At 44.0% G+C, this 23,905-nt stretch overlaps 1 protein-coding gene across 3 annotated transcripts; it reads left to right on the forward strand.

Annotated features, from left to right (window-relative positions):
* The first annotated feature begins 574 nt into the window (after positions 1-574).
* Htatip2 (HIV-1 Tat interactive protein 2) lies at positions 575-16,907 on the forward strand. 3 transcript variants are annotated; one of them, XM_048360481.1, is made up of 6 exons: positions 575-591; positions 1,131-1,326; positions 4,557-4,664; positions 12,549-12,686; positions 15,068-15,129; positions 16,084-16,907. In XM_048360481.1, the coding sequence occupies exons 2-6, from the start codon at positions 1,132-1,134 to the stop codon at positions 16,307-16,309; spliced, it is 729 nt and encodes a 242-aa protein (XP_048216438.1). In that variant the 5' UTR covers positions 575-591; position 1,131; the 3' UTR covers positions 16,310-16,907. The 3 variants fall into 3 exon arrangements, with proteins under 3 accessions (XP_048216438.1, XP_048216436.1, XP_048216437.1); XM_048360479.1 differs by lacking the exon at positions 575-591 and adding an exon at positions 601-769; XM_048360480.1 differs by lacking the exon at positions 575-591 and adding an exon at positions 1,028-1,046.
* The last annotated feature ends 6,998 nt before the right edge of the window (positions 16,908-23,905 follow it).

Genomic DNA, 23,905 nt, shown 5'->3' on the forward strand with positions numbered 1-23,905 from the left:
GGCAAGGAATAGGTTTCTGTTTTGTTTTGTTTTAAACTCCTGTTTGGGGTGGTAGGACGGCAAAGGTCAGATTTTGTCCAGTGGAGGATTTGAGGTGAAGGCTTTCAATACACACAGATCACAAGGTGGGAGGGGACAGTCAAGGTCGAGCCTGGGATGTCCTCTGGCTGGGCCTGCATCAGGGGAGAGAAAGTGGGGAGGGGGCTGGGGATATGGCCTAGTGGCAAGAATGCTTGCCTCGTATACATGAGGCCCTGGGTTCAATTTCCCAGCACCACATATACAGAAAATGGCCAGAAGTGGCGCTGTGGCTCAAGTGGCAGAGTGCTAGCCTTGAGCGCGAAGAAGCCAGGGACAGTGCTCAGGCCCTGAGTCCAAGCCCCAGGACTGGCCAAAAAAAAAAAAAAAAAAAAAAAGAAAGTGGGGAGGGAGGTTCTTGGGGACCGTTAGGCGAGGGCTCAGGCCTAGCTCTGAGCGGGCACTCGTGCCCTGTCCACGTGTCAGCACCGCGCGGGATTCCAGCGCCGGTCCAGACTCCGCCCAGGGGCGGGGCAAGGCCGCTCCCGCTTAGTCACCCGGAAGATCTCGAGGGTAGGTGCCTGGGCTGTGCTCCCTTCCCGTCTCCCCCCACTGTCTCCCGGCGGGCGCATCTGCTCAGGGGCGCCGTCCGCATGCCCGGGCCTGCGGCGCTGAGCTGCGGGGTGGCCGCGCTGGTGGCTGGGATCCTGCTGCTGCGGCTTGACCACGAGGGGCCCGAGGTTGGCCTTAGGTAACCTCCCCCTGCATAGGGGGCCTGGATGGACCCAGGCCGGCATATGGTGTGGCCTGAGGCTCTGTGGCGACGGTGCTTCGGGCTCCTGGGCGCATCCTCCCGCGCGGGAGGGCGGGGGGAGGCCTCCCCCAGTGTCCGCAGGATCCTGCGGGGACGGTCACTGCGCCCCGCCCCGCCCCGCAGGTGACTCAGAGCTAGCCGGGGAGCTGCGGAGAATAACTTCTCTCTCGGGAACAAATAAACCTCCCCCGCTTCCCCGCTCCTTTCTCCCAGGGTAAGAACTGGAGGGGGGCACCCCTTAGCACCTTAAGATCAGCCCCTGTCGTATTATCCCCGCTCCCCCCTCCCCCTGCCCCAGCATGGCTGAGACCGAGGCGCTGCCGAAGCTTCGGGAAGACTTCAGGATGCAAAATAAATCCGTCTTCATTCTGGGTGCCAGCGGGGAAACCGGCAAAGTACTCTTAAAAGAACTCCTAGAACGGAGCCTGTTTGCCAGGGTCACGCTCATAGGCCGGAGGAAGCTCACCTTCGAGGAGGAAGCTTATAAAAACGTGGTGGGTATTGGAGCTGCCGTATTTCTAGAGGTGACATCCTATTTCTGAACGTGGCTGGGCCAGCGATGGAGGCGAAAAGGGCTACCACCAAAATCTGGTCCTAATTGGTGTTTGAGAGTCCCTGCCCAAAGGCCATGGCGTTCCTGGACTGAACCTGGGTGCTAGGCCTCTGGCCCCTACCATGTGGTCTTGGGCACAGCCCTTCTGTACCTCTGGAACCTGCTAAAGCAGGACTTGGGCTGTCAAGAATAGCAGGTCTCAGTTCATGCCATCAGGCTTCCTCAACCTTCTGTGCCCCTGTAACCTTGACAGTTTTCTCAGTCACATGATATCTTCACATATCTATGACTTCATAGAAATGTGAGAGAACCCAAAAGTACTTCCCGATGGTCTATGGCAGTGAAAGTACAAGAATCTGTTCACCTGACTTCCCAGGCTTGTATCTGAAAAGAGAGTAATACTACCTTCAGATAAGTTACACTTCCATGGGTAAGCAAGCTCTACACACCAGATTTCCAGCTGGCTATAACCTCCAAATATCTCAAGTCTGAGCTTTGGAGAGATTTAAACTGAGTTACCTGTGAACTGAAACAAATGGAATAATACAGTATACTCATGAGACCATGTTGCAAAAAATTTGGCCCCATGGGGTTTTACAGAAGGCACATTTCACATAACAAGAAGTCTTGCAAATACATGTGCTTGATTCCCAATGGTTCCGTTCAGATCATATTGGGGATGTTTTTGGTCTATCAAGACTTGTTTGTTTAAAGCAGACATTTTTGCCCATACTTAAGCAAGTGCTGAATCGTCTTTGTTCTCTAGTTTCATGGGCTGTGAGACATTGTTGGAAAATAGAACTAGCTCTGAAGTCTGTTCTTTTTCTGTGTGTGTGTGTGTGTGTGTGTATGTGTATGTGTGTATGTGCGTACATGCACGCGCACTGCTGGTTCATGGGTTTTAACTCAGGGCCTAGGCACTGTCCCTGAGCTTGTTTTGCTCAAGGCTAGCTCTCTATCATTTAAGCCACAGCTCTACTTCCAGTTTTTTGGTGGTTAATTGGCGATAAGAGTTTCACAGACTTTCTTGCCTGCAAGGGCTTCAAACTGAGATCCTGAGATTACAGCCTTCTGAATTGATGGGATTACAAGTATGAATCACCAGCACCTGGCTGAAGTTTGTATTTTTGAGAGTGGAGTTTTGGTTGTGTAGGTTTTGACCAGGCTCTTTGTGAAAAATCTGCTTTTCATCAATTTTTTATGCAGTGTCAAGAAAATTCTTTTGACAGTGTTGATGATTGTAAAGGAAACCAGCATTTTATTTGAACTCACAAGTGATGGTATGTCTCAAACTTTCTAGTTTCACAGCAAATAGTATAAGGTTAGGTGTAGGTTTTAAAATTTCATCTGGGTGGGGCTGGGGATATGGTTTAGAGGTAGAGTGCTTGCCTTGCATGCATGAATCCCTGGGTTCGATTCCTCAGCACCATATAAACAGAAAAAGCCAGAAGTGGCCCTGTGGCTCAAGACGTGGAGTAAAAAGAAGCCAGGGACAGTGCTCAGGCCCGGAGTCCAAGCCCCAGGACTGGCAAAAAATAAAATAAAATCATATGGGTACAAGTAGCTCACACTGTTACAGGGTTCAAGGGAGGAGACTCCACGTCCCTCTAAGAGTCCACCACTCAGAGACAGTCTCAAGCAAAAAGATGGATTTATTGGGGAAGCAAAAAGCGAACTGACTGGCCAGGGATGCAGCACAGACTTGGGAGCTTAAACTGCGACCATAAAAAAGCAGGCTGACTGGCCAGGGACACAATGCAGACTTGGGAGCTAACACCCTGACAAGTAACAGTCCTCAAGATGGGTTTATAAAGGTAAAAGCATAGCACAGATGTTAGGGGGTTGACACAGGGTAAAGCAAACAACATACAAGTTAAGCAATTTACAGAAGCAGAATTTTGTGGGTCAGGCTGACCTAATATTTAACTTCATTTTCACAGTTGTTACCATGTTTCCCTAATCAAGATGGAGTCAGCTCTACTCCCCCCAACATTTGCTACCATGTTTCCCTAATCAAGATGGAGTCAGCTCTACTTCCTACAACACCTGTTACCCTAGCTACTCATGAGGCTGAGATTTGAGAACCCAGGTTCAAAGCCATCCTTGGTAGGAAAGTCTATGTTATTGGTAGTAGGCTATTTCCCCCCCCCCCATAATAAATGTTTTAAAATTCTTTTTCACTTAAGTGATTGGCTTCAACCTATCACTCTTATCTCCACTTAACCACAAAAAAAAGCTGGAAACTGAGGTAGTGACTCAAGTTGTAAAGTATTGACCTCCAGTGAGATAGTCAAGGGACAGCACCTAGGTCCTAAATTCAAGCCCTAGTACTGGCATGCATAAATGAATGAATGAATGAATGTATGTATGTATGAATGAGTACTGGAATTCTTTTTTTTTTTTTTTTTTTGCCAGTCCTCGGGTTTGGACTCAGGGCTTGAGCACTGTCCCTGGCTTCTTCTTGCTCAAGGCTAGCACTCTGCCACTTGAGCCACAGCGCCATTTCTGGCCATTTTCTGTATATGTGCTGCTGGAGAATCGAACCCAGGGCCTCATGTATACGAGGCAAGCACTCTTGCCACTAGGCCATATCCCCAGCCCCGAGTACTGGAATTCTTGTGGATGCTTGTCCAAAGTGCAGATACTGATTCACACCCAAAAGTATGCTTTTAGATCAAGCTCCTCCTGTCTGAATTTCATGCAGGTGGTCCATGACTTGGACCAACACAAAGTTTATTATTTACATTTTATGGCTGCAAAAAGCTGAGGCTTATGATCAATAACTTGTCCAAAATTGCTTATTTCATAGATAGTAGGACCAAGTTTGAACCTAGGTCTTCATTGAGATTCTAAACACTATCCTCTGTTTTCATACTATCCCTCAGTGATCTTCTTACCGATAAGGTACCAACAGGTTTTCATTGTTGCTTTTCTATAAATAATCAGGTTCCATTTTAGGATCAGATTGTAGAAATCTGGATCACCCCTAGCCCAGTTGTATGTACCATGAACACTATGTGAATTGTTGATTTTCAATTCAGATGACTTGCTTTTTAGTGAGAAAAAAAAAATTTACAGAGTCTGATAAGTAGTGAGCCTTAAATTGTCATTCCTTAAATTGTCCATATTTTTGAATAATGTGAGATTATATACAACTGTGCCCTTGTCTAGAATCAAGAAGTGGTGGACTTTGAAAAGCTGGATGACTACACTTCTGCCTTTCAAGGTCATGATGTTGGATTCTGTTGCCTGGGTACTACCAGAAAAAAGGCTGGAGCGGTAAGAAAGAAAAACATACCATTTCCTCTTTTTATTAGCCAGTAATGTCAAGTATTTCCTTCTTACTTTTCTTTTGCATCCTGCAGTGCTTAGTAAGCTCTTATTATTAATATTTTGTTATCCTAACTTCACAATACTTTCAATATTACTGATCAATCCATTTTTCCTTCAAACAAGTTCCAGTTTGAGTGCTGGAACACTGTCAATATTTATGTGATCTTGCATATAGAAAAGTAGTCAACAATGATCAGAATAACCCCTGACAAGGAAAAACAAAAAGTCGGAGTAAAAGTAATTGGCCTGTGGTATTGGCAGTAAACTATTCTTCTTTTCCTTCCTTAACATTGGAAGCTTAAAGTTCTCTTTCACTTGAGTTATTGGCTTCAACCTATTTTTCACACCAAACTTTAAACTTCTAGGCTAGAACATCATAATCCAAAGGCACGATTCAGTCAGCCTCCAGTGGTGACTCAGCCTTCAGCAGTGATTCAATGATAGTGATGATTCAGCCTCTGCTGACGCAAAACTGTTCTAACACACATTTTATTTTCTTCTTAAATGGCGTTCTAAATTGAGTCAGCCCTGTCCAAAAGTCATAGTGTACTCCACAGTTAAAAGTCATAGTTTACGAGGTGGATCCTGAGTCAGTGTTATATATCATACATACCCTTGAATACAGTTTATTCCTCTGGCAGAATTTATTTGCTGGAGCCAAATACATCTACTAAATATGCAGGGCAGTGACCCTTCCCTGGGAACTAGCTGCAGGTTTAGAAACCAGAACCAAACATCTGAGTCATTAGGAGAGCATATGGTTTATACCAACCAAATAGTTAGGCTCAGTTATATTTTTTTAGGTTTTGTGATGAACCAGGGAATAATTCTATTTATGTTTTCAGTAAAGATCTGTTTCTATCTGTTTTGCAGTTTTGTAAATCTGCCCTGAAACACTATTAGGATTTGAGCCCTGTGCTTGGGAACTATGGCTTATAGAGAAATTTGATTTTCCCAAGAACTGCATTATCCATTATGAAAAGGATGATGTTCCGACTTAGCAATTGGTGCGATCTTTTCTGGCTCAGGGACAGTCACAAGCAGTGTGTCCTCCAAAAGCGTTGAACTTTTTGTTCTAATACACTGCAGGTTTTACTGTCTGAAGTTCTGGTTGTGACTCAGCAGAATTTAAAAAAAAACTGCATTAAGCATAGAGCAGTCGAGTTTCACAACATAAAGCAAATCTCACAGGGTGCTCCAGGAGAAAGTCTACATTATTTTGTTGCATTCAATCTGGGTAATGCAATTTTAATCAGAAGGATAGTTGTGTTGTTTTGAACTGAGAGTGGTTCCCTACTTCTTAGACCTTTGTTCTCCTTTAAAATCAGCTTGAAAAGTCAAAGTTATTAATGAGTAAGGGAGAGGATTTGAAAGCCAAGTAGATTCAGAAATGGGTTAGGATTTAAATGGTTTAAGAGGATAGGAGCAGAAAGTAAGTTGGCACTGCTTCTAGAAAAAGCATTAAAATTTAATTTGGTTGGAGTGCAATGGATAGTTTGGAGGTTATGATGACCTTAGGCACTTTAAAAGTGGCTAGGTAACAACACTGCTTTGGAAAGAGCCTATTGCCTTCCAAGCTCATGGCTACTGGAATTTCCCATCAGCAAGCAGCCCTTTCTCTAGAAAATCTCACTAAAGGGAACCTTTGATGCTACTCACAAGCCTAGTGGCATTTTATAGTTGTATTGTAACTGAAATACTTTGAATTTTGTCTTAGCAATTCCAATTTTCAGTAGAGAAACTTCACTCTTATTGTTGAGCTTCTCTGAGGAGTCAGCTCATTTCCTTATGCCCTTTAATGTAACTGTTTGCTAGGACTGCCATAATAAAGTAAAGGAAGTGCATTGTCTCAGAGCTTTGAAGGCTAGATATCTATGAAGGCTAGCAGTCAAGGATGGAGGTGTCAGTGAGTTGGTTCCTTCTGAATGCTGAGGGAAGAATCTGTTTAAATGCTCTCGCCTCAATTGTAGCTGGCTAAGTACTCTGTCTTTTCATATTACATTTCCCCCTTTGTGCATATGTCTGCGTCTTTTATAAAGACACAGTTATATTGGATTGGATTAGGGGCCAGTCTGCTCATGACAACAATCATCATAACAGGATCAGCAGTGAGCCTATTTCCAAATAGGCTTAAATTCTGAAGTACTGGGGGTTAGGACTTTAACATTTTATATGGGATACACTCAGCCCATAAAATTCAGTCTACTCAGACTTCTGTTACAACTAAAACTACCAATAAGTCTATTCACTTCCATCAGTTGTTTGGAAAACCATTTTTCTGAGTCATAGCTGACTAGATTTTAAACTTCCTTTTATACCCATAGCCCATAGTTGTTTTCTCAATGCAATGCTACCTTGATTTGGGCCTACGAGAGAGAATCTCTGAGCTTGGAATCTCTACCTTGAACAGGTTTCTTGGGAGAGCCCCAATGAAAGCAATTCTGCTCTTCCTGCTGGACTCCCTTTTGTGAGTGACTGGGAGGTGTTTGTCCTCTTCACTTGCTGTTTTCCTGAGGGTCTTTACCTTGCTTTAGTAGTTGACTTATGTGTTAGTGGAGGTTACCATGTCCTTTGAAAAGCAAATCAACATTAGTTTTGAGTGAAGAGCAAAGGTCTGAGATACTTCTGTGAATAGTGTATTTCCCTTTATTTGGAGTAAAAGGGGGATTTGGTTAGTATTTTGGGTGGTTTGATATAGTTTCAGTTCCTCACTTGTTAGAAGAAAGCTCTAGCAATCCAAATTTTTGGATTCTGTTGAAAGGATGATGTTTATGTGATGAACACAGGCACCTGAAACATTTATTAGGCATCTTTAGACTCTCAAGGCTTCAGATTCTTAATATACTCTTCTAATCCCGGAGTGTGCAAACCATATCCTTGGGGACCAAATATGGCCTGTCACCTGTTTTTATATGGCTTATGAGCTGAGAATGTTTTTCTTTTAAAAATGCCTAAACAATTCAAAAGAATAATATATCATCACAGGAAAGTACAAGGAATTCAAATTTCAGTATCCATAATAAAATTTGGTTAGCACAGAGCCAGGCTCATTACTTACTCTCCATATCATTTGTGACAGCTTTGTGCTATAATGGTATATCTGGAAATGCAGTCTCTACTGCGCAGCTGACAATATTTATTAGGCTGGTCCTGTAAAGGAAAAGTTTTCCCAACCCCTGTTCTATCCTGTATAGTTTGGTTTGATGTATGTGTCAGAAGGGGGCATGTAGTGGAGTGATGAATGATTTCTTGTTTGGAAACCAAGGAATGGTGTGTCAGTTAGCTTCTGTGGATCACCTCCTTGTCTGGACTACTGTATCCCCCTTCCAAATGCAGAATTTTTTGACCCTATGGAAGAGAACAGTGACTTAAATGGGGAAAAAATGTAGTGAATGACAGAGGAATCCTCAGTATTGGTTTTATTTTAGTTTGCTATCCAGAGCTCTTTCTGTACTCACAATCTTTCCCCTATCTCCATACATCAAATACAAAAATGCCCTTTATGACACAAATAGGATCTCATATCATACCATTTATTGTGTGTCAACATCTGTGTTTTCTGCCCTGATTTAGGGTTCATTTCAAAAGGGGATGAAGGAGAAAGAACTTGAAGCAGAATTATGGCTGAGACCACTGACAGAATGACAGATCTTTCCTTCTCAGAAAAGGACCCTGTGACCTTCTTTAGTCCTTCTGGACAGGCTCTCTCCTCTGAAATACCTTTGTAGCCCAAGTTAGTCTTAAGCCACAGTATTATTGCTAGTTTTCAGGTATTGGTAAAGAAGACTAAGAGACATACTTACTGGCTTTGTATTTTAATAAGACTCAAAAAAAGAACATCTACTGAGTAAGGATATCTAAGGTGAGATGTAGGCATTATTTTGGTAGGTCCTGCAGCAGAAATTTAAGGTGAGAATTTACTGAATCAGTTTCTTTTTCTAGACGTTCTGACAATAGACTTAATAATCTGAGAAGAGATGGCTGTCTTTTCTCTAGCCCTGTGGTTAGTTTTTTCTGAAAATGGTGTTTCTAGGACATGGAGTAACTTATTTTAGTTTCTTTTTCTATTTTTTAATTTGAGCTGTCGAGGAACAAGGAAAGGAATTAATAAGTTTTTAAAACTAGCTCCTTCCATCTACAAGTAGATTCTTTCTTACTCCAAAGTAAACCGGTGTACATTGGTATTGCCTAATCAGTCACCAGAATCCTTCCTTCAGTTAGATTTTTTTAAGTCCTGAAAGCCCTTGACCTATTTGCTTTTGGGTTGCATTCACCCGCTAAAAAGGCCCTGCCATCAGGGTGAAGGAAATGAAATTTAAAATTTAGTGAGCTTGGAAAAAATGCAGGTTTATAATCAGCTTGAAGTCGCAGAGGATTTGTGAAATCATTTTGGATTAACAGCTATTGATTGCTAATAAAACAATATTTAGCTTTGTCTGAAGAATAGCAATGGAGAGAGGTATGGGCACCTTGTCAACAGGCCCCTTTGAGCAGGAATGATGGGCTGGGGGCAGGGGTCTGTAGAGCAGCGTGGGTGCTGGTCCTTCAAGGAGCGGTTGTCAGTTGCCAGTGAAGCTGGTGAAAGGAAGGACGCCAGAGTCTGATGGCTGGGGTGGTATTGATGTGCCTTTGCTGACTAATCAGATTGAAAGAGTCCCATGGTATTTATGTCACTTTAATTTTCATCAAACAATTGGAGACGACAGCACTCTATTAGAGAGGTTGATCCAGAACTAAAGCCAAATAAATTAGGGTCTTAGTTTAATCAAATTATCCCTCTCTTGCTTCTGGATTAAGTGAGAGAGACAGCGTCGGTCTGGAGGCTTGTGATTGGCTGCATCTTTCCCTTATTTTTAAAGAAGCTGCTGAAAGAATAAAAAGCATTTTAACATAGAGAAGTCTAATAATCTTTCCAAGCAATTATGCTGACACAACAAGGCAAAAATGTATTTCACTAAACTATTTTACTGTGAATAATCAACTGGTTACTTATTAAAACAGGCCTTAATTGGAGTAAAGAGAAGAAACTGATATGAAAGGGAAATTCGGTTAGAACTTTTACTGTGTCATTTTGGGTTTTGTGGCACATTTTCAGCACATCTAAATCACAATTTGGAGTAAAGCTCGGATAAGAATCGCCTTTCTCTGTCAGGATGTGCTAAGTGTTAAAACTGTTTTCCCTCATACTAATTTTAAAAGTATTAACAGGAATGTAAATATGTCTAATACCAGATGTCAAGGTATGCAACAAAAAGAAAGTGGTGATGATTTGTGGGTAAAGAGATAAGTTTATGTTAACTAAAGTTGGGTAGAAAAATAGCATTTTCCCACAGGTGGGAAGACTTAAAATACCCTGGAATGATAATGAGAAGGAAGAGGGGACATTTTTCTAGTAATGGCAATTCATGTTCTAGTTCTTCATCTGGGAACTGCTTGCAGAAGAGCTTCGGTTAATGAAAAGTCATCCAGCTCTGTGCTCTGTATTTATATTTTCTATTACTTAAAGTTTTCTTTTAACTTTGAAGTTTAAAAAAGTTTGCTTGGTCCTATCGTTTTAAACTTGAATTTGGCATTCGTTTTTAATGCTTATCCAAATGACCTCACATTTAGTGGTTCAAAACAACCCAAATTTATTATCTTGTAGTTCTACAGGTTAGAAGTTTGGTATGGGTTTTACTGGGGTGAAATTGAGGTGTTGACAGGGTACATTTCTTCCTGGAGGCCATAAAGGAAAATTCATATTCTTACATCTCTAGCTGGTACAGTCTGTCTGCTGCTTTGGTTCATAGTTGTCTTTCTTCCATCTTCAAGAACAGCAATTTTTTGTGGGGGAATGGAGGTACCCTTTCGGTACTACATAACTCTAAATTCCCTGCTGCTTCCCACTTCTAACAGCCCTTGTAATTGCTTACATTGAGCCTTCGCATAATCTAGAATAATCTCCCTTGTTTTTTTTTTTTTTTTTTTGGCCAGTCCTGGGCCTTGGACTCAGGCCCTGAGCACCGTCCCTGGCTTCTTCCCGCTCAAGGCTAGCACTCTGCCACTTGAGCCACAGCGCCGCTTCTGGCCGTTTTCTGTGTATGTGGTGCTGAGGAATCGAACCTAGGGCCTCGTGTATCCGAGGCAGGCACTCTTGCCACTAGGCTATATTCCCCAGCCCAATCTCCCTTGTTTTAAGTACCTTTTTGACCTTTGCAGCCTTAATTTCCCATTGACGTGTAACCTAACATACTCACAGGTGGGAAGATTCAGACGTTAGTCTGAAAGACCATTAGTCTGTCAGGTTAGGGATTAGTTCTTTTCACTAGCAATAGAGAATCTGAGATAGGAGCCCCACTTGATCAGTCAAGAACTTGTTTTCTGTCTCCTCTAACTCCCTAGCCAGCAGTTCCCCAGACCACTGGACCTTGTTTTCATCTATCTAAGAAAGATGAAAGTTACACATGACCATATCATATAAAACATTTGAAATAAATTACTACTACAGAGAAAAATTATTAATGTTATAAAGTCCTTTGGGACCCAGAACAGTGGCTGATGCTTGCCATCCTAGTTACTTGGGAGGCAGAGATCTAGAGGAATGTGATCAGAGGGTAGGGTGGGGTAAGTAGCTGGGAGTGACGATAGCCCAAGACTGCCATCCGAGCTCCATGAGAGGTGTAAATTGGATGATCACAATCTCCACCTGCCTGGGTAAAAACATGAGACTATGCCTTCGTTTGTTTTGTTTTTGTTGCCAGTCCCAGGGCATGGATTCAGGGCCTAAGCACTGTCCCTGGCTTCCTTTTGCACTCTACCTCTTGAGCCACAGCACCACTTCCAGCTTTTTTCTATATATGTGGTGCTGAGGAATCGAACCCAGGGTTTCATGTATATGAGGTAAGCACTTTACCACTAGGCCATATTCCCAGCCCCTCTCATCTCTTTTTGTTTCCTCTGAATGGAATTGCCTTTCCATTCATTTGTTCAAATACATTTAGAGCACCAATTGTGTGCTGGGTATGTGCTGATCCTGTGATGTGAATTAAGAAGAAAGTCTCAGCCACTACCCACACTGGACCTACTCTACATCATTTTTGTTTATACAACATCATTTGTTTAAAAATGTGAAGATTCATCTTTACTAGCATCTAAAATATGTTGTAAAGCTTGAACAACACTGGAAATCAAACAGACCCTGATCATAGTGTCTGAAGAGTGTCCTGAATTTTACTTTAAGACCATACCCTAGTAGAGCTGGAAAAAATAAGAGAAAAAAGAGAGGCTGCTGTAGACAATCCTCAAGTGGTAGAACACTTGCCTAGCAAGCATGTGGTCTGGAGTTCAAAAGCCAGTACTGCCCCAAAAAAGTAAGAAAGAAAACAGAGTGAGGGTGTAAGGTTGGGAAGTGATTCAAAGATGGAGAAATGGGTTGCACACATGCTCAATGGTGGAGTACTAGGTTCTTACTTAGCATGCAGGAGTTCCTAGGTTTGATCATGCACTGAGGAGGAGAAAAGAAAAGAAGGAAATATGTGATTAAAAGCAGTTTTCCAGCCTGGTCTTACTGTTCCTTTTGCTACTTACGGGTTGGTTTACTGTCTTTGTTTCAGCATCATTGTCCTTGTTTTCATTGCAGTTCAGCCTGGTTGCTAAACTGGTTTGTCCCTTTGAAAGGTACTTGGAGCCTCTCCCGGGGTCTCAGCCTGACTTTCATCTATTGCTTGAATGCATTTTATTTAGATTACCTCTTCCCTCCCAGGCCTCAGAGCCTGCCACCCTAGCCAGGTAGTAATCTGTAAAATGAACTCATGGCTTATTGGAAATAACTCACATCCTTTTCTCCCTCAGGAGGGATTTGTTCGCGTTGACCGAGATTATGTGCTGAAGTCTGCGGAGCTGGCAAAAGCAGGAGGGTGCAAACACTTCAACCTGCTGTCCTCCAGAGGAGCTGACAAGTCAAGCAAGTTTTTATACTTACAAGTTAAGGTTTGTGTTGTGTTTCTAACATATACTCTGGAGTAAGTGGCAGTACTAAATACTATCCCCAAAAATGTTATCCAGAAAGGAATTAAATGCACAATTTATGCACTTTTCACTGCTCCAAGGTCTTACTGTTTTGCAGGAATATATTTAGGAACTTGGAGCAATTTGAAAGACAACTTGCAATACCTTCCCTCTATTAATTACACAATAAAGTCAGGGGAATGAGCAGTCGCTGCTCTGGCCTTGAATGTTGGCATGACTTTTCAGAGATGTGGGGCAGTGATTTCTATTTCTTTTTCTTTCTTTTCCTTCCTTCCTTCTGTCCTCCTCCCTCCCTCCCTTCCTTTTTTTCTTATTGGGCTTGAACTCAGGGCCTGGGCACTAGTGGTCCCTGAGCTCTTGTAGCTCAAGGTGAGCACTCTACCACTTTGTGCTGCAGCTCCTCTTTCCAGTTTTCTAGTGGTTAATTGGAACAAAATGTCTCACAGACTTTCCTGCCTAGGCTGGCTATGAGCCATGATCCTCAGGTCTCAGCCTCCTGAGAAGCTAGGATTACAGGCTGGAGCCACCAGCCTGTGCCCCTCCCAGGGAAATAATTCTTATACTTTTCTTGCAGTTTCCCTAATGGCTGAGAGGCCGGAACTTTTACTTCTCTAGAGCTTTAGGGACAGTTAGCCTGAAGCAGTCTGCTAATTACAAGCTCAGCTTCCTTAAAAGTCTTGTTTTATGTTTTAAAATTTCATGTACATTTGCTATTCTCAGTACAGCACCAGCACAAACCTTTTTTTATGTTAAAGTTTCTACTTCCTAACCTTCAAATATAACTGAATTCAAATAATTCCTGGCTGGTTCTCAGACACCTCCCAGCAGCCCCTGTTTAAGAAAACAGACTCAGAAGGTATTAGGTTCAAGACTTTTTCTTTTTTTTATTAGTGTTAAATGCTTTTTTCACAGGTTCATCTAATTTTGGCTTAAATGCAAAACTCTAGCCTGAAGGAATTTACTATTTCCTTATCTAAAAAGCCCTCAACATGTTCAGATCCATTTATCAAAAATATGCCCACCTTGAGGCAAAATGGATTGCTTTGTAAGCTAAAAAGCCCTCAACATGTTCAGATCCATTTATCAAAAATATGCCCACCTTGAGGCAAAATGGATTGCTTTGTAAGGGGTAATTATTATTAGTGTGCATTTTAAAATAATGGAAGCAAGACCAGTCTGTCCTGTGCCCTGTTGTTTTTTCAGATACTTGCCTAAATTGTTTTTGTTTTTATTTTTTCCAGAAATAATCCCTTTCTTTGCATCATTTTTTTTTAATTGGCTTCTATCTTGGTCCCCTTTCATCACCCCAGTCACTACTGAGTGGACTTTACACAGATCGCAGTACTGTGTTGTGGGGTTTTTTGTTTGTTTTTTAGAGAAATAGGAGATTGTTAGCATTGTGTTTTCTCCAGACCAGTTTAGGATAATGAACATTTCCAAAGCCCTTTCCTGTGGCATGCAGCTAAACCATTGCTCTCCTGTCCTAACATATTTTAGGGAGGATAAAGACAAGTGAGCCACCAATGAAGCTACATCAAGAATAGAAGTTTCAGTTTAATTGTTAAGAATCCTAAGTGGGGAGGAGGGGGGTGGCGGGGGGGGGGGTGGGGGGCTGGTCTGCTTTTCAGAATACATTTGGGTTCTGAGAAAGACAAGGTAAGCAATTCCAATTTTTATGAAAGAAGATGCATATTTTATTCACCTGCAAAGATGAAAGAACTACTGCTGTTTCACTCAGTTATAATAATGATTCATTGGATTAATAATAGCTAACATTAATTGCTCTGGGCAGCATTTTAAGGGCCTTCACGGGCATTTGTATGGAAACTGAGTATTGTGATATTAAGCTCTGAATTGGTGAGTGGCAGGACTGGGACTTGAATCCAGGCTGCCAGGCACCGAGTAATGAATAGCTTTTATCACTGACATGCATACAATGACTGGCACAGCACTTGGGTATCTTAGGAATCCAGGCTCCTAGGTAAGGACATTTATAAACTTGAGCCCTGCCTGGTGCCAGTGTGTCATGCTGGTAATTCTAGCTTCTCAAGAGCCTGAGGTCTCAAGATTGTAGTTCAAAGCCAGCGGGGCTAGGAAAGTCTTCATGAGACTCTTGAAAAATGAAGTGGCGCTGTGACTCAAGTGATAGCGTGATAGCCTTGAGCACAAAGAGGCTCAGGGACAGCACTCAGGCCCAGAGTTCAAGCCCGAGAACAGACAAAATAAAACTTGAGATCTGCAGAAGCAGATATTCTTCAACACTGAATTTTTCTCTAAAGCTTCACTTAATCAGTCTTAATTAACACAGTGTGTATGTGTGTGTTTCTGTGTTTTCTGAACAGGGAGAAGTGGAAGCCAAGGTTGAAGAACTAAAATTTGATCGTTACACAATATTTAGGCCAGGGTAAGTATTCATGCTGCCTGAGAGTGCCATTGTTTGTCAGTCTTAGAAGGCAGTTCATTTGAAGAGGCTGACAGCTAAGATAGATACCTAAGCCAGGAAAGAAGTTAGCTGGAGGTAGGTTGCTTCTTTGCAGGGCCCACCCTTTGAATCTGAAGTACAGGATAGGTTTGGGGACCAGTTCAGAATAATCAAAAATTTCCTAGGTAGCAATTACAAAGTTTTTTTCATTTCACTTTATTTTATCCATTTATTTCATTGCATTGCACTTCCTGCATTTTATTTAATTTTGTGTTACTGATAATTGAACTCAGGGTCCACACTTGGTAGGTGCTTGGTAGGTAGCTTCACTCCCAGTCCTATTTTTTATTTTATTTTCTTAAAAAAACTTTATGTACCAAATTAAACCTATGCTCCCAATATTAGTGTGATTGGATTCCAGAACACAATATCGCAGCCCCCAGTGGCTTTGACAACAAAAATTTCTGTTGGTTTTTTTCTCAAAGTCTGGAATTTGGAAGTCTGGAATTAAGGTACTTTCAGGGCTGGTATCTGGCGAGACCCGCTCCCTGGCTGGCAGAGGTAGGCACTTGCTGTTGTGGCTCTGCATAAACTTTCTTTTATATGTTGTGCAGAAAGAAATCTCTGAGGTCTCTTTTTCTTCTTAAAAGGATGCCTATCGGATCAACCTTATCCCATCCTTAAGACTTCTTCTCACCCTAATCATGTCCTGAAAGGCCAGTCTCCAGATCAGCCACTTGGTGGATAGGATTTCTTTTTTGGGTACTGGGGATTGAACCTGGATGTTGCACTTGCTAGGCAAGCATTTTGCCACTAAGCTACATCCCAGTCCCCCAACATGCAGGTTTTGATGGGGAAAAAAATGCATTCTGTACCACCTACTGTGGTCTGAAGGCAAGTTACCATTTCTGCCTTTGCTTTCCTTTCTCTGTTTAGAGTCCTGTTATGTGATAGACAAGAGTCTCGCCCCACAGAATGGTTGGTTAGGAAATTCTTTGGCGCCTTACCTGCCTCCTGGGCCAGTGAGCATTCTATACCTGTGGAGACCGTGGCTAAAGCAATGCTGAACAACATGGTGAGGCCAAGCGACAAGCAGAAGGAACTTCTGGAAAACAAGGCAATCCATGATCTGGGGAAAGCGGATGGCTCTCTCAAGCTGTGACCACACCAAAGAAATGCTGTTTACTGCAAACCTCCACACTTGTTACCAAATTGGTAACGTCCAGGTCTAGAAAGGAGTCTATGTGCTCTACCTTTGTTATTTTACTTTCTCAGCTTTGCAGATGCAATTGAGTCAGCACCCACTGCATGGGTTTGTGGGTTGGTTTCGTCCCCTACTCACTCCCCCCCCCCCACTACCCAGCCTGTTCCTACATGGAGATCACTCAGGGAGCTTTTGAAAAATAGGCATTTGTACCTCAAGCCTTGTGAATCAGATGTTTTAGGGTGTGGACACTATTGGGAATCTGTAGTTTTCTTTGCACTACCCCTGGTGGTTTTGATACCACTGGTGAGGAGGAAACCAGCTCAGAAACACATGGCCGCAGTCAGAACTGCAGGATAATCCTGATGCACCACACAGATGAGCCCTGCTTGTACCTGTTGACATTCCAGTCAATGGTGTTACACAAATGCTAACTCTGTGTAAATGAACATAGTGCCTTTAGTACTGTTTTATATTGTCAAAATTTTGTAATTCATGGGGGAGAAGCAGAGGAATAAAGACAAATGGACAAATCCTAGGTGCTGCTAAGATTGTTTAAAGCTCCATCTGGTGTGTTACCTGCACTTTAACCCTCTAGCCATAAAGTGATACCCCTCTCAATATTCTTATATCTGTTATACTTTTTCTCTTAAAATTACCCTTATTTTTTTATCCCTTCATATCTTAGACAGGGAAACTGAGTCCCACTGTGCCTAAGCACCTTGCTCAAGGGTCCATAGCTTAAGACTTGAAGGTAGCAAATGGCTAGGCTGGTGGCCCTGATCTCAGAGGTTGTACTTTTTATTTTTTTGTCAGTCCTGGGGCCTAAACCCTGGGCCTGGGCACTGCCCCTGAGCTCCTTTTGCTCAAGGCTATCACTCTACCACTTGAGCCACAACACAACTTCTGGCTTTTTTCTATGATTAATTGGAGGCAAGAGTCTCATGGACTTTCCTGACCTGGCTGGCTTCAAACTATGATCCTCAGATGTGAGCCACCAGTGCCGGGCTCAGAGGCTGTAATTTTTAACCACTTTTCAAAAGCCCACCTCTATCTGTGCATTCCTAGGGAGTTCTAATTGTTAGTGCATATTGTAGATGAATAAAATGGGAATGTTGGTTTCTCCATTAGTGTTGGGTTCTTACAATTAATCAGTAGTGTTCACCTAGGCAGTAAAATTCTGTGACACCAAAGTTTCCAAAGGGCTCAAATTCAAAGTGCTACACTTCAAAGGCTGGGAATGTGGCTTAGCAGTAGAGCCTTTGCCTACCACAAAGCCCTGGGTTTGATTTATCAGCACCACATAAACAGAAAAAGCTGGAAGTGGCACTGTGGCTCAAGAGGTAGAGTGCTAGCCTTGAGCAAAAAGAAGCCAGGGACAGTGCTTAGGCCCCTAGTCCAAGCCCCAAACCTAAAAACAAACAAACAAAAAAAACTGCTACACTTTAAAATGTTACAGGGTTTGAGGGAGGGATTCCCCGTCACTCCAAGAGTCCACCACTCAGAGACAGTCTCAAGCAAAAAGATGGATTTACTGGGGAAGCAAAAAGCAAACTGACTGGGCCAGGTATGCGGCACAGACTTGGGAGCTGAAACTGCCACAGTGAAAAGCAGTCTGACCAGCCAGGGACACAGGGAAGACTCGGGAGCTGCCACTGTGACCCCAAGCAGTCCTCAAAGTGGGCTTTATAAAGGTAAAAGCATAGCACAGATGTAGGGGCTTGACACAGGAGGTAGAGCAAGCAACATTAATAAGCAAGCGTGGCACAGATTTAGGAGGTTGACATGGGGTAGAGCAAGCAAACAAGTTAAGCAAGCCATTTACAGAAGCAGAATTTTGGGGTCAGGTTGACCTAATCTACTCCCCCCATCATTTCCTATCATCTTTCCCTAATCAAAATGGTGTCAGCTCTGCTCCCTACAACATCCCCCCCCCTATTTTCTTTTAGCCTAGTCAAACCCTTGACTTATTTCCTGTGCCTCAAAGTGCCTAAGGTTGGTCAGTGATATCTGTGAGGTCCACCCCAGGAGGGCTCCATACAGGTGCTCTCACCTACTTAAATCTCCATCCAGTTACCTAGGTAACTGGTATACCTGGAGGCAATTACCTCCCTCCCTTCTGAGGTCATACTCTAATCCACCTGGACACACCCTAGTGTTGTGCTTTAAATTGCCAGGCTTCACTCTATCCCTCCCCACCCTCGTGGGGAGGGGTCCCGGGTTTATCTATCTCCTCTGCTGGGCATCCATACTCACTCTCTCATGTTCCCCCTGGCCGTTAGGGATCAGACGCGGGAGCGGGGAGCCGGATTAGCCTTGGGTCGTGTGTGGTCGGGAGACCTCCATACTCGCCAGCCCAAGGAAAACACGAGTGCGTGAAGTCTCTGGGATGGTTCTGACTTATTCAAATGAGAAGCCACAAAGATATAGCCCAAAGGCGGGCACGAGAGGGAGAACAGATTGACCACCAGAGCTGTCCATCAAGTGATGTCAGGGGACCTCCCTTGTGGGCGGAGGCCCAGCCCCCCAAGGATGGGCCCCTGGGATACCCCTCCACCATTGCACACATGCTCGCCCCAGGAACAGGGGCTTCTCTTCCTGTTAAAGGCAGGAAGGGGAGGGACAGGCCAAGGTCAGCTGTGGCCTCTTAAAGGCACAGCTGACCCCAACACCCTAGTACACTTGGACACACCTCCTACCCCAGGCATCACCTGGGAGTGACTCTCTAGCCTGCCACACATGCTTTATCCAATTTTTTTTTTTTTTTTTTTTGGCCAGTCCTGGGCCTTGGGATCTGGGCCGGAGCACTGTCCCTAGCTTCTTTTTGCTCAAGGCTAGCACTCTGCCACTTGAGCCACAGCGCCACTTCTGGCCATTTTCTGTATATGTGGTGCTGGGGAATCAAACCCAGGGCTTCTTGTATAGGGGGCAAGCACTCTTGCCACTAGGCCATATTCCCAGCCTCTAAGGTGTAGCCCAGGCTGGTCTCGAACTCGTGATCCTCCTGCCTCATCCTCCTCATTGATTACTGGCGTGTGCCACCACGGCCGGTCAATTTTCTTAATAGAGCGAGTCAACTCCAGTCAGAATGTCCCCTCAAAAATCTTAGTTTCAACAGATCCAAAGCAGCCTTCCAGCAGGAATCAGTTGTGTGTAATGGAGTCCCATCTGCTTTTACCACCATAGATGTGCTCAGGATGAAGATGTAGTTAGTTTCTTCCAGATGTCTCTCAGTCCATCCTTGATCTCAACCCAAATGGAATGGGCAGGGGCAGGGGCTCTCAGTGGCTCCAATAGAATGTCACACCTTCTGCTGGGTTGCCTGCAACTTTCTGCATAGACTGGTTAAAGAACCATCTCTCACAAGTGCAAGTCTCCACTCTTGTACATTTGTTACCATTGTTTTCCCTGCTTCTAGTTCATCCTGCCTCATCTTCCCAAAAATGACTCTAGTACCTTGATATTAAAGGGGAGCTGAGGGGAAAAGATCATCCATCTTCTGTAACTTCTTCAAGCTGACTCAGGGAAACTGACCCTACCTAGCCAGGAACCTATACTTTACTTAGCCTACTTTGCCAAGGGGTTGCCAGTATCAGATGTCCATTAGGAGCTTTACTGCAGACTGGAAATTACATACAACAGTTAACTTTTAACAACTATACAGGTCTCTTCTCAGGCTACAACATTGCAGTCTTTTAGCATAAGCATTTTCCTGACTGGCTGGGGATGAAGAGCCAGACTTTGAAGTCAGGCCCCACCCTACCATGTGAACCCCACTTTACCACGCGAACCTGAGATAAACAGGCCCTGTGAGCAAACCCAGGACAAGTTTATTAGGGCCCAGCCAGTCAAGAACTCTAACAGCTGGTAATGCTTAACTCTAACTGCCCCCAGAATGCCTCGAGCCCTGTGCCTCGAGCCCTGAGCCAACCAGATTTGTACCCGTGTCCTAATCTTGCTTGCTTGAACACCTGATGGCTGTAACTTTGTTTTTTGCCTTTATAAGCCCTGTGCAATCGCAGCTCGGGGCTTCCTCCTAACCTCCACTGTGTCAGTGGGTAGGACGAGGCCCGAGTTGCAGCTCGCCTGAATAAAGCAAAGCCTTCCCTTGCTTTTGCATTTCGGAACGTCTGAGTCTTGGTGGCTTTCTTGGTGGTTGTTTCGCGACTTGGCATAACATTTGGGGTTTCGTCCGGGATAGCCCCAGAGACCCCCAAGACCCCAGACTCCGAAGATAAGACTTGGCATAACAGGAAACTGATCTCTGATGACCTAACAATGCCTAAATTACTTTTGCAGGCCTTAGATGGATCTCAAGGCACGATCTTAGGTCCACAAGCTTCCTTTCCTGAACAGATATGCCAGCTCAAAATTCACTTAGGCTTTGAGCAGATGCCAAGGGTTGGGGTTTTAAACTATACCCTTATTTGACAAACTTCACTTTACTACCCACTGTCACAGATGACTGGCAAGTTCCTGCCCAGTTACAAAGTAGACATGGGCATTAGAAAGGCATGCTTACAAACTATTCCTCTAGGACCTCCCAGCTCCGATTAACTTTTGAAGGGCCAAACACACATGACTAAGATCTGACACCATGTCTGCCATCCCTGCAGTGGCTTACTGTCTCTGGATGCTCTATCACTTTTGTCCCAAGAATGACTTCTCCACTTTTACGGTCGCTGGACTTGAACCCAGGGCCTGAGTGCTGTCCCTCAGCTCTCCAGCTCAATCAAGGCTAGCACTCTGCCACTTTGAGCTCCACACAACTCACAACTCTGTTCCCAGCACTCTGCTGGCCAACTAGAGACGAAGACTCACAGGGACCTTTCTCTGCCCAGGCTGGCTTTGAACCGCAGATTTCAGATCAATGAGCCTTACAAAAGGCCATTAAAGCAACAAGGTGGGGCTGGGGATATGGCCTAGTGGCAAGAGAGCTTGCCTCGTATACATGAGGCCCTGGGTTCGATTCCCCAGCACCACATATACAGAAAACGGCCAGAAGTGGCGCTGTGGCTCAAGTGGCAGAGTGCTAGCCTTGAGCAAAAGGAATCCAGGGACAGTGCTCAGGCCCTGAGTCCAAGGCCCAGGACTGGTCAAAAAAAAAAAAAAAAAAAAAAAGCAACAAGGTGGTCCACACAAGAGTTTTTTTTTTTTTTTTGGCCAGTCGTGGGCCTTGGACTCAGGGCCTGAGCACTGTCCCTGGCTTCTTCCCGCTCAAGGCTAGCACTCTGCCACTTGAGCCACAGCGCCGCTTCTGGCCGTTTTCTGTATATGTGGTGCTGGGGAATCGAACCTAGGGCCTCGTGTATCCGAGGCAGGCACTCTTGCCACTAGGCTATATCCCCAGCCCCCCACACAGGAGTTTTTAAGCATGATCTTACCTGGCACTTATTAAGGGACAAAGCTACATCTGACAAACTTGTAGGAAACGTCTGCCCTTCTTTGTGGGTCTGTCTGCAATGTTTACAGAAAACCTGCAAGGCAAACTGGAGTAGCAATTAAACAATCATCTTGGTAGCCCTAATTTTTCCTTTATGCAATTGAAACATTTAGGACCAGTTATACTTCCAAATTTCATATTTAGAAATGCATTCTTGATTTCTAAAGCCTTTTACCAACCTCTGCTTTAACACTTACACTGGCTTTCACCTGCATTTGAAGATCTCTGAAGCCTAGAGGCTCCAGGTATGGTACCGCACTGTGCATTACTTCAGGCTGCTCATTTTAAAAGAGCCATTTTTTTTCTTCAGTCCGAGTTACTGCCTAGAGCATCTAAACTCAATTGAAGTTTTCCTTAATGCAAGAATTACAAACAAGAGTTACAAACACAAGAATGGGTATATGCTCATCTGACTTCTTAGAGCTTGATGAACTGTCTTGGTGCCAGCTTAGCCTCTTCCACCATGCATGGACTCCCCATATGGCCTCGAAGAACCTGGGCAGCCGGTGTACCTCTATATTGTAACTTGGGCCTGACTGGGCCCTGAAGCTTCCTAGAATAACTGCAGAACATGTCATTGTGAAGAGCCTGAACAAAACGCAGTCTAAAATAATGTAGGTAGCTAGAGAGACTTCATTTGACCAGAGGTCAGTTAAAGTTAGAATGCTTTAGCCATTGTGACACAAAGGAAATGTATTGAGGTATGGCCAGTGTGTTTTGTGTTCCTGAAACATGGTTAATGTGTCCCCTCAAGCTAAGGATGACTCAGGCAACACCCTAAAGACCAGACCCAACCAGATCAAGATAACAGGAAATACCTGAAGTTCCAGATGTCTCCATATGCTAAGGATGACTCCGGCTGGACACCCTTGTGACCCAGATCATTTGTCTAAACCAATCATTTCGAACCCCATAAGCTAGCCAATGACCTTCACCAGGCCCATTCCCGCCATTGATTAGGCCAATCATTCTTAAGATTTTATAACTTTCCCTCGATACGAAATGATTTGCAGTGAATGCTGTTTTATGATTTTCCCACGGTGTGACATGATTTTCTGTGTGATGATATGACACATGGAATGTTCCCCAAAACCCTATAAAAGCACTGCTGAATGGAGGGTCGGGAGTCTCGATTCTGACCCACTGCCATTGGTGACAATTGTGAGCCCAGGCTCAGGCATGCAATAAAGACTCTTGCGTGATTAAATCGGCTTTCGGCTCCTTGGTAGTCTTTGGAGACCCCGAAATCTGGGCATAACTAAAACTTTTTAACAAAGCACTTTACCGGGCCCCTATTTTTCCAGAGCTTGCTAGTGTTAGCAAGGCATGTTAGCGTATCAAATACTTTTCTGCTGGAGAAAGCTGGAAGGGGGTCCTCTGGAGTAAGACTCTGCCCACACACAGTACTTGACTCCAGCCTCAGCCCAATTTACCAGAACATTTTACGTATCAATTGACCCTTTAAGTACCTTCAGTTGGAAGAAGGGTGGTTACCTGAAGCTGATCTCTTAGCCCACCAGGTGGCCTGACTATCTTAGGCCAATTTTAGCCAAGAGCACTTCAAAATTTCCATTTGTTAACATTAGCTGGTTGTTAGTACAATGTCCTCAGCTGCCTGCACACTCCCAACTGCCTCATTACAGAAAGGGACACACAAAAGAGGCTCTGATTTCTCCCATAGTGACTCAAGACTAAGACAAACACAGAATTCAGAAAACATAACACTAAACAGGACAGAGACAGACTTTTTTTCAACCATGTCCGGCATTGACAAACTGGCTGTCAGAGCAGTGGAAAAACCACAGGGCCCTGGAAATTCCCAAGGGGCGCGCTTTTTCCTACGTCAGCCTTTTTGCCCATGAACAAGTGAAAAGGCTTGTGGATATTCTCCTGGCCCTTTGGTAACTTCCACATTACTTTTCTGCTACTTCCTCTTTCCTTCTCTGGCCTCCTCTCAGGGCGCTCAAACTCACCTTCCTTCTCTGTTCTTAGACAAATTGATTGGGCGCTTTCCAGAGGCCCGGAGACCCCCCAGAAGTCTGGAGCCGCTCCCTACTGGTGAATTCGGGTTCCAGTCCAGATTCCGTGAAGGGAGGGCTTCCTCTGGCCCA

The sequence above is a fragment of the Perognathus longimembris genome, chromosome 13 (assembly GCF_023159225.1).
Source record: "Perognathus longimembris pacificus isolate PPM17 chromosome 13, ASM2315922v1, whole genome shotgun sequence".
NCBI lineage: Eukaryota > Metazoa > Chordata > Mammalia > Rodentia > Heteromyidae > Perognathus > Perognathus longimembris.